General features: G+C 58.3%; 1 protein-coding gene across 1 annotated transcript in view; it reads left to right on the forward strand.

Moving 5' to 3' along the window:
* LOC137346534 (kinesin-like protein KIF12) overlaps window positions 1–10,700 on the forward strand; it is a 174,570-nt gene extending 163,870 nt beyond the window's left edge. Inside the window, exon 18 of the mRNA XM_068010008.1 lies at window positions 10,501–10,700. Within this exon, the coding sequence (XP_067866109.1) occupies window positions 10,501–10,504 (4 nt within the window). The 3' untranslated portion in view covers window positions 10,505–10,700. The remainder of the gene's footprint in view (window positions 1–10,500) is intronic.
* The last annotated feature ends 350 nt before the right edge of the window (window positions 10,701–11,050 follow it).

Raw genomic sequence — 11,050 nt, forward strand, 5'->3', positions numbered from 1 at the left:
TCCAATCCTTCGGCGCGCTCTGGGCTGACCTTCAGCAGGTCCTCCCAGAAAACTCTGCACGCGTCCTCGCTGGACGGATCCAGAGAGAACAACGCACTGTAATAAGTACGGACCAGGAGGCCCATTCTCTCCGGATCCGTGATGGAGGATCCGTTGTCGGCCAGCAGCTCAATGAGCTGCTTACAGACTCCCCGCCATTTTTCCAGCGAGTAGAAGGGTGGGGCACGGTCCAAATCTTCCAGGTTCTGGATCCGCGACCTCACGTATGCACCTCGGGACGCAGTAAAGTGCCAGTATGCGGACCTCGCCCGCGTGCTGGGCAGAGCGAACTGTGCCCACACCAGGTGGTGGTCCGGGCACGGCACCAGCCGCATGGAGGCTGCCAAGATGCGGGAGACGTACGCCTGCAAAATGTAGAGGTGGTCGATTCGGGACCCTCCTCCTCCAGACCTCCATGTGAAGGCGCTGGAGTCGGGATGGAGATTCTGCCAATCATCCACCAAGTTGAGGGAGCTGATCAGTTTCCTCAACTTCTCCACCGATGCTTGGCCGCGCTGGGGACCGGAGCAATCCCCCACCTGCAGGGTACAGTTAAAATCCCCCCCGAGGATGACGCACTCGCCGCTATCGATAGAGCTCAAGAGAGCAGACACTTCTTCAAAGAAGCGCGCTTGCAACGCGCTGGGCCTGGGCGCTTACACATTCACAAAGCGGAGCGGCACGCTACCCAGGCGAACAGCGAGGTGGAGCAAGCGGCCCAGCACTAGCACCTTGACCCCCAAGATCTCAGGCTGAAAAGTCGGGGCCAACAAGATAGCCATCCCACTCATAATCAGGGTAAGGTGACTCATGTAGACTCTACCCTGCCACTCCAGGAGCCAGGTGGCTTCGTCTCCTGGAACGGTGTGGGTTTCTTGCAGAAAGCTCACCGCGTATTTCCCTTCCCAAAGGACTGAGATTGTGAAATCTGCGGTGAGCCCCTCTGCTGCCGTTGATGTTGAGGCTGGCTATGGTTACCTTCATGTCAAAGGTACTTAAAACCCGTCACCAACACCTCACTGTGAGGAGGGAGCGGAAGCGTACCTCGCCTTCCACTCCCCCAGCAACCCATTGAGGAACACATTAAAACGGCGCCTCTCAACCAGTTTTACACCCGCGCCCTTCCCCGCTTTCTTGAGGGCGGCACAGACCGGCTAAAGGATCAGCGCCAGATTTGTCCATCGGCTGAGGGCAAGCTGAACTTTATTGCGGCAACCCCTGCAAGCCGCGAGGAAGTCCCGGAGTTCCACCGTGGGGATGAGAGGAGACTCGGTGGGAGGCACAAGTGAGTCCACCGCCTCACTAGTGGTGGATTCAAGGTTGTCCTCCGTGCCCCACAGAGTCCCCATCCTCCACCGGTTCACCGCCAGCAGCTGACACACCCACTACCCACTGTGGGATGCATGTCCTGGCTGCGTCAGCTGGTCCCGCCTCCGTCACAATCCCACCCCCATGGCGGAGGAGTCCTTTCTGGGTTCTTCTGTGGAACTGGAGCCTATGGGCACCAGCGGTTCAGGATCCCCCTCCACCTCCATCCCCAGGCCAATGAGCGGCCCATGGGAGAAGGTAATTCCTGACTCCAGAAATCCGGCTGAAGCCGGGACCGGAGGCAGAGAGAGGAGGCCATGTCTCTCCTCACCAGCGCCCACCAGCGCAGCATTTTCAACTATAGCTGGGTCAGGTATGTCCTGGTCAGGAGTGGATTTTTGCTGGGAGGGCTGACCCTTCAGGGCCTCGCCCTCCTCTCCACTCAGGGCACCCAACCCAGTGGCAGATGGGAAGACTTCTCCAGGAGCGTCTCCATGCTCCCCCACCACAAGGCTCCACGCGCTCTCTCAGGAGTGGCCACATGTACAGGAGTCTTCCTTCCACTCGGACGGGCACACCCCTCCCTGCCGGAGGCCGTGAAAACCACGGCCTCTGGAACTGCCTGACCGGTGTCTGTTGGAGGTGTAGGGGGAGCGGGAGGAGGTGCAGTAGCGTCACCCTGGGCTGCCGAGGTGGAGTTGGCAGCTGGGAGGTTGGAGCAGTTCTTTCAAAATTGCCCCACACCCTTGCAGGCACGGCACTGCGCCCGTCCGAGGTCCAGAAGACACGGTAGACCGTCCCCTGGAACTCAACAGCAAAATGGCCTTCCGTGACCTCCTCCAGCTGCATGAATAGCTGGTGGCGGAAGGAGTAGACATGTCGGAGGCTGTTCTCCCGAAGAGTGAGCGGCACTGGGGTGATCCCTGACCTCGCCTCCCCCAGATGGTGCAGCTGGGGAGGAGGAGCTCATCGGGAATAAAGGAAGGGACGCTGGATAGAGTTACACGTCGTGCAGTGGCCTCCAGAGGGTCCACTGGCAGGAAAGTCCCGTCGATGGTGAGCCCCCTGCTCAGGGCCAGGGATACCGCCCGCTCGGTCTTCAGGAAGAACACAGCCTTCCCAGACATCTTTGAGCTGCGACAATGGCCGAGGGGCCGACAACTTTGGCCATTGCCTTAACGCATGCCTGAATAGTCATGGTTGGGTGGGTGTAACTCTTCACCCCTTGCCTTGACGTCAAGAGTTTAAATGGTGACGGGGATACAGGAAATGCTGCAGCATCTGTAGCAGCAAAGGAAGGCCCTGCCACCGGAGAGTATTGTGAAGCCATGGGGTAGAGTCACACCCACTGTTGAATAAAATAGAGTTTGAGATAAAGGAGGAAAAAAATTAATAATAATAACAAATAGTCCCACAAATACTTTGCTGGGGGGGGGCGGTTATCACAGAGGAGAGAGAGGCTGAAGGAGAGGAAGGCTCTTTGCAGATCTTATTCCAGGCAGTCCCTTCGCTGTTCATCCAGTTGGTGATGGGGGGGAGTGGGGATGATGTCTTCACCTGGGACAGCTGTGAGCTGCCCAGACACATTTTGCTTCCGGTATTAAGACAAATCAGAAAAGAGAAAGTCTCTTCACCTGGGCAGCTCCAGCTATCCCAGGCCAGGTCGTTGGGGTGGAGAGGGCACTCCTATTCAATGCTGTCAAACACAGGAGCTCCCTGTTCAAACAAAACAGCCCTACCCAAGGTCTTCAGGTCTCTTATTTCCCCCCTCCGATAACAATCAATGACAGGGCTTCAAAAAGCCAAACTCACAAGAGCTGTCAGTTCTTTTGGCCTCCTCTTTTGTAGACAGGGATAGATGGAAAAACCCTCCTTGAAGTCTCAGTCTTCCTCTTGCAGCAGTCACACAGCCACCAGCTCCCAGCCTCCAGCTCCCAGTCCGCAATCTGCAGGCAGCTGAGACTCATTGTGCACCCAGTAGTCAGTGGTCCCAATTAGGCAGCAGACAACCCTGTTTTTTTTTTTTAGAGGGAGCTTTACTCTGTATCCAACCCCCATCCTTTTCTTTTCTTTAAGGTGGCCTTTATACCCCAGGCCCCTTTTATATTTTTCACATCGAGGGGGCCTTTATCCCTCAGGCCCCCTTTATGTACATATTTACAGTTTTAAAATAACTTTATTAAAACAGATAAATAAACAAAAAAACTCAAATTAAAATGCCATTCTCGGCGTCGACGATGCACTCCAGTCCCTGCGGTGCCCACCGGTCGCGGAAGGCCTCAAGCGTACCGGCGGACACCGCATGCTCCTTTTCCAGGGACACCCGGGCGCGAACGTAACCGCGGAAGAGGGGCAGGCAATCGGGGAGGACGGACCCCCCGACGGCCCGCAACCTGGACCTGTGAATTGCCACCTTGGCCAGGCCCAGGAGCAGACCGACGAGGAGATCCTCCTCCCGGCCCGAGCCCCTCCGCACCGGGTGCCCAAAGATCAGGAGCGTGGGACTGAAGTGCAGCCAGAATTTGAGGAGCAGCCCCTTCAGATACTCAAATAGGGGCTGCAACCTCGCACACTCCGTATAAACGTGGAACACGGACTCGTCCAGGCCGCAGAAAGTACAGGTGGCCTGGGAGTCCGTGAACCGACTTAAAAGCCTATTGCACGGAACTGCTCTGTGCAGCACCCTCCACCCCAGGTCCCCGATGTAAAGGGGGAAGACTCCCGCGTAGAGAGACCTCCATCGGGGTTTCCCCTCGCCGCCAGATGGCAACGCGGACCACCAGGGCGTGTCCGGCCGGCTGACGAGGGCGAGGAAGTGGAGAGTGTGCAGGAGCAGCCCGTACAGGAAACCCCTCCGCGCCGATTGGAATGGCACGGAGGGCATTTCCGAGAGGCGGCTCGGGTTGTGCGGGACCGGCTCCCGAGGAGGGTTTCGGGGCCTGGGTCCGATGAGCAGTTCCGGCCGAGCGGGGGTCAACTCGGCCGGGATCGCTCCGCACTCCCGAGCCCCCTCGCCACCCGCAGTGAGGGACGCCCCGGGGGTTTCGGCTACTCCTCCGCCCGCCGGACCGTCCCCGGAGTCGGCCGCCCGGACAGCCGAGGCGCTCTCCTCCGCCGGCGGGGGAGCGCCCTGACTGGAGGCGACCATGTTCCAGACTCGGAAAAGATCCCGGTAAAAGACAGGCAACTCCCTCAGAGAGGCGCGGCTAACGGACTCCACCGGGAGCTGCGTGTCGTCTTGAAGGCAGTGACACTGGCGGAAAAAATACGTCGCCAGCGCACACCATCTGGGAGGACGCTCGACGTACAGGTATCTCTGCAGGGTCCGAAGGCGGAGAGTCGCAGCCTGGGTGCGGACGCACACCAGCGACTGACCGCCCTCCTCGATCGGGAGACTCAGGACCGCGGCAGAGACCCAGTGTTTCCTCTTGCCCCAGAAGAAATCGACGAGTTTCTTCTGGATCTTGGTGGCAAATACAGGGGGCGGGGCCAAAGTGACCAACCGGTACCACAGCATGGAGGCCACCAGTTGGTTTATGACCAACGCTCGGCCCCTGTAGGAAAGCACTCGGAGCAGTCCTGTCCAGCGCCCCAGCCGAGCGGTGACTTTCGCCTCCAACTCCTGCCAGTTTGCCGGCCAGGCTTCCTCAGCGGGGCTAAGGTGGACTCCCAGATAGAGGAGGTGCGTGGTGCTCCACGCAAAAGGTGTCATCTCCTCCGGCAGGGAGTCCACCCGCCACTGACCAACCAGGAGTCCGGAACATTTCTCCCAATTGATCCTCGCGGAGGACGCGGCAGAAAAGGTCTGCTGGCAGTCGCGCATCCTCCGCAAGTCAACGGGATCTGTGATTGCGAGGAGCACGTCGTCGGCGTAAGCCGAGAGGACGACCCGCATGGCCGGCTCGCGCAGAGCCAATCCCGTCAACCTCCTGCGAAGCAGGCACAGGAAGGGCTCCACGCAGATGGTATACAATTGGCCGGACATGGGGCACCCCTGACGCACTCCTCTCCCAAATCGAAGGGGCGCCGTCAAGGACCCGTTAACCTTGATTAGACACTCTGCGGCGGCGTATAAAAGTCGGACCCGGGCCACGAAATGTGGCCCGAGTCCGAAAGCGCGCAGAGTCCCGAAAAGGTAATCGTGATCCACCCTGTCGAACGCCTTCTCCTGATCGAGGGAGAGAAAGGCGACCGACTGACCAGTCCTCTGGGAAAGATGGATCAGGTCCCGGACCAGGTGGATGTTGTCCTGGATGGACCGGCCCGGGACCGTGTAGGACTGGTCGGGGTGGATCATGTGGGCCAGCACGGAGCCCAGGCGGGTAGACATAGCCCGGGCAAAGATCTTATAATCCGTGCTGAGGAGGGAGACCGGACGCCAGTTTTTAAGCAGGCGGAGATCGCCCCTCTTCGGCAGCAGGACGATGACCGCCCTGCGCCACGAGAGGGGCATCTCCCCGGTCGCCAGGCTTTCCCCCAGGACCCGCGCGTAATCGTCCCCCAGGACGTCCCAGAACGCCCTGAGGAACTCCACGGTCAACCCATCCAGCCCTGGGGATTTGCCCCTCGAGAGCTGGTGGAGGGCGCCAGTCAGCTCCGCCAACGTGAGCGGAGCCTCCAATCCTTCGGCGCCCTCCGGGCTGACCTGCGGCAGGTCCTCCCACAAAACTCTGCGCGCATCCTCGCTGGACGGATCCGGAGAGAACAACGCACTGTAATACGTCCGGACCAGGAGGCCCATTCCCTCCGGATCCGTGATGGAGGATCCGTCGTCGGCCAGCAGCTCGACAAGCTGCTTATGGACCCCCCGCCATTTTTCCAGCGAGTAGAAGAAGGGTGAGGCGCGGTCCAAATCTTCCAGGATCTGGATCCGCGACCTCACGTACGCGCCTCGGGACCCTATGAGCTGCAGGTTCCTCAGCGCGCCCTTCTTCTCTTTGTACGCCTGCCACAGGGCCGGGTCCGCGACGGCATGACCGAGGCGGGATTCCAAGTCGAGCACCTCCCTCTCAAGGCGCCCGACCTCGGCTTCCCGCCTCTTGGTCGACCCCTTCGCGTACTCCTGACAGAAGACGCGGATGTGAGTCTTGCCCACATCCCACCATAGCCTCAAGGAGGGGAAGCCCCCCTGCTTCCTTCTCCAGTCGGCCCAGAATCGACAGAACGAGTCCCGAAATCGCACGTCCTCCAGCAGCCGGTTGTTAAAGTGCCAGTACGTGGACCCCGCCCGCGTGCGGAGCGGAGTGAACTCCGCCCACACCAGGCGGTGGTCCGAGCACGGCACCAGCCGCATGGAGGCCGCCGAAACGCGGGACACGTACGCCTGCGAAATGTAGAGGCGGTCGATTCGCGACCCCCCTCCTCCAGACCTCCACGTGAAGGCGCTGGAGTCGGGATGGAGATTCCGCCAGACGTCCACCAAGTTAAGGGAGCTGATCAGTCCCCTCAACTTCTCCACCGACGCTTGGCCGCGCTGGGGACCGGAGCGATCCCCCACCTCGAGGGTGCAGTTAAAATCCCCCCCGAGGATGATGCACTCGCCGCTATCGATGGAGCTCAAGAGAGCGGACACTTCTTCAAAGAAGCGCGCTTGCAAAGCGCCGGGCCTGGGCGCGTACACGTTCACAAAGTGGAGCGGCACGCTACCCAGGCGAACGGCGAGGTGGAGCAAGCGGCCCGGCACTAGCTCCTTGACCCCCAAGATCTCCGGCTGAAAAGTCGGGGCCAACAAGATAGCCACCCCACTAGAAATAGGGGTGAGGTGACTCATGTAGACCCCACCCTGCCACTCCAGGAGCCAGGTGGCTTCGTCTCCCGGAACGGTGTGGGTTTCCTGCAGAAAGCTCACCGCGTATCTCCCTTCCCTAAGGACTGAGAGATTGTGAAATCTGCGGTGAGCCCCTCTGCTGCCGTTGATGTTGAGGCTGGCTATGGTTATCTTCATGTCAAAGGTAATTAAAACCCGTCACCAACACCTCATTGTGAGGAGGGAGTGGAAGTGCACCTGGCCCTCCACTCCCCCAGCAACCCATTGAGGAACACATTAAAATGGCGCCTCTCAACCAGTTTCACGTCCGCGCGCTTGCCCGCTATCTTAAGGGCGGCACGGACGGACTGGATGATCAGCGCCAGATTCGACCAACGGTCGAGGGCCAGCTGAACTTTATTGCGGCAACCTCTGCAAGCCGCGAGGAAATCCCGGAGTTCCGCCGTGGGGATGAGAGGAGATTCGGTGGGAGGCACGAGGGACTCCACCACCTCACTGGCGATGGAATCAAGATCATCCTCCGTGCCCCGCACTGAATCCCCATCCTCCTCCGGGTCGTCACCGCCAGCGGCCGACACATCCACCACACACTGTGGGGCGGACGTCTCGGCCGCGCCAGCTGGTCCCGCCTCCGTCACGATCCCACCCCCAGGATCGATGGCGGAGGAGTCCTCTCTGGGTTCTATTGTGAAACTGGAGCCTGTAGGCACCAGCGGTTCAGGACCCCCCTCCACCTCCATCCCCAGGCCAATGACTGGTCCAGGGGAGACAGAAGTTCCGGACTCCGGGAAACCAGCCGGAGCCGAGACTGGAGGCGGCGAGAGGAGGCCATCTCCCGCTCCGCCAGTACCCACAGGCCCAGCAGATGGGGCAGCATTCTCAGTTATAACTGGGTCGGGTGTCTCCTGGTTGGTGGTGGACTCCGGCTGGGAGGCCCGACCCTCTGGGGCCTCGCCCTCCCCTTCATTCAGGACACCCGACCCAGTAGCAGTGGCGGAATGGGCGGTTTCCCCAGGCTCCCCCACCACAAGCAGGGCCCCACTTACTCCTTCAGGAGGGGCCTCACGTACCGGGGCCATCCCCTCCCCTCCATCCTGAGGAATAGGGAGCACCTGCCCGGACTTTGCAGCCTTGGTGGTGGCGGTAGGGGGCACCTTTGGACCAGAAACAGGAGGCAGCTCCCCTCCAACAGATGGGCCCTGCACCTCAGGGCCCTTTGTTATTTCTGTGGAGGGGTGCCTTCTCCTCTTTTTCGCACTTGGGCGCGGAGACTCAGAGACCTCCATGTCATCAGAGGCCTCCACCTCCGCACCCTTTTTTCCTTTTTTAGTCACCCTGGGCCTGAGCCCAGCCCTGGGACAGGTGGATTCCATGGGAATGGGCTTTGGGCTGAGCTCAGGCTCGGGTTGAGTCAAAGTGTCCAGGGGACGCGCCTCACGATGTTTCTTTTTTCCCCGCGTCTTCCTTCCGCTCGGACGGACGCTCCCCTCCCCGCCAGAGGCTGTGAAAACCACAGCCTCCGGAACCGACTGAGCGGTGTCTGTTGGATGTGCGGGGGGAGTGGGAGGAGGTGCTGTGGAACCACTCTGGGCCGCCGAGGTGGAGCTGGCGGCCGGGAGGTTGGGGCAGTTCTTACGAACATGCCCCACCCCCTTGCAGACGTGGCACCGCGCCCCGTCCGAGGTCCAAAAGACGCGGTAGGCCGTCCCCTGGAACTCCACATTAAATTGGCCCTCCGTGTCCTCCTCCCGCGCCAGCTGCATAAATAACTGGCGGCGGAAGGAGTAGACATGTTGGAGGCTGTGCTCCCGAAGACCAAGCCGGACTGGGGTGATCCCCGACCTCACCTCCCCCAGATGGTGCAGGTGGGGGAGGAGGAGCTCACTGGGAATGAAGGGTGGGACGTTGGACAACATTATCCGATGCGCAGTGGCCCCCAGAGGGTCCACTGGCAGGAAGGTCCCCCCCACAGTGAGCCCTTTACTCAGGGCCAGGGACACCGCCCGCTCGGTCTTCAAAAAGAACACAGCCTTCCCATACATCTTTGAGGCCGCAACAATGGCCGAGGGGCCGACAACCACGGCCATTGCCTTAACGCAGGCCTCAATAGACATGTTGGGGTGAGGATAGCTCTTCACCCCATGGCTGCATGTCAATAATTTAAAGGGTGACGGGGCCACGTGGGCAGCCACAGAAGCTGCAGCTGCGTAGGTAGTAGAGGGCCCCGCCACCGGTGATGAAGGGCTTGCCATGGGTCCAAGAGCTAAACCCACCCCAAATTGTGGACTCGCACACCAAATATCAGCGATTTAACTGAAAATATTGAATGTGTAGTAAAGACAAACAAACAAACAACAGATTAGTGGAGAGGCTGAGGTAATAGAGGAGAGGCAAGGGCAGGCTGGAAGGGATGACTTGCTTTCTGGAGGTGGTGCTCACAGTACACTTAAAACAGTCTTTGAAGTTGGTCTGCCAGTCTTCTGGTTGGGGGAGTCGTCTTCACCTGGGTCAGCTGAAGCTGCTCAGGCACTATCTATCCCCTTCCGTCTGTTTAGCTGGGCAGCTTCAGCTGACCCAGGCTTGGCAATTGGGGTGGGGAGGGAGCTTTCCTGTGTGCTTTTGCAGCAGCACAGATTCCTGTTGAATTGGCAGCCCCACCCCTTGTTGTTCCAGCCACTTGTTCCTCCCCCAACAGTCCAAAGTAAATTACTGGTGTTCAGCACCCACCTCCAGACAAAGCCTTGTTTCCAACAAAAAAAAGAATGTCACTTTCTTCTCTTTTAAAGGTGATTGTTGTTGGAGTTTTCCTCTGCTTGTTTGTAGAAGCTCTCCCTTGCTCAGTGTAGCTCCTCTCTCCACCTCTGCAACCTCCAACTGCCACCAGCACTCTCAGCTGCACCTCGTTGATGCACTCAGGCTCCCAAATCAGTGGGCAGCCAATCCCAGTGCTGTACCTGTCCTGGGAGTGTTTGATGAAGACAGTGTAGAGGGAGCTTTACTCTGTATCTAACCCCGTACTGTACCTGTCCTGGGAGCGTTTGATGGGGACAGTGTAGAGGGAGCTTTACTCTGTATCTAACCCCCGTACTGTACCTGTCCTGGGAGTGTTTGATGGGGGACAGTGTAGAGGGAGCTTTACTCTGTATCTAACCCCCGTACTGTACCTGTCCTGGGAGTGTTTGATGGGGACAGTGTAGAGGGAGTTTTACTCTGTATCTAACCCCGTGCTGTACCTGTCCTGGGAGTGTTTGATGGCGACAGTGTAGAGGGAGTTTTACTCTGTATCTAACCCCATGCTGTACCTGCCCTGGGAGTGTCTGATGGCATAGTGTAGAGGGAGCTTTACTCTGTATCTAACCCGTGATATCTTTGTTCCCTCGCTGCAGGTAACCCATCCAGCCGTTCACTATGTGAGGAGTCACTGTCGCAAGGAAGTAAATACAACAGCCAAGAATTTTTGAGAGCTGTGATCACCTGTCACTATAGTAACCAAAACATTACTGCACCTGAAGAGATGGGTCAGTCTTTGAACATTTCAACAATGTGACATGTCTGTCTGTCCATCAGTTTCTTGAATAAAAATCTCTTATCATCATCAGGCTGGACTCGCTCCCTCACAGAGAACATGCGCACTTTCCCCCTAACACAAGAGAGTTGTCTAACGTGGACTGTGAAAATAAGTTAAAAGACAGAGAAGCATTGGCAGTCTTTTAAGGAGATATTTCATAATTCTCAACAAAGATATATTTTATTGGGAAAGAAAGCTCTAGGAGGAGAAGGATGCAGTATCCAGGCTAATTAAGGAAGTTAAGGACGGGATCAAATTGAAGGCGTACAATGCTGCAAAGATTAGTGGTAGGCCAGAAGGTTGGGAACATTTTAGAAACCAGCAAAGGATGACTAAAAAGATAATGAGGAAGAAATTAGAGTACGACA

This window comes from Heterodontus francisci, chromosome 30 (assembly GCF_036365525.1).
Source record: "Heterodontus francisci isolate sHetFra1 chromosome 30, sHetFra1.hap1, whole genome shotgun sequence".
In the NCBI taxonomy this organism is placed as follows: domain Eukaryota; kingdom Metazoa; phylum Chordata; class Chondrichthyes; order Heterodontiformes; family Heterodontidae; genus Heterodontus; species Heterodontus francisci.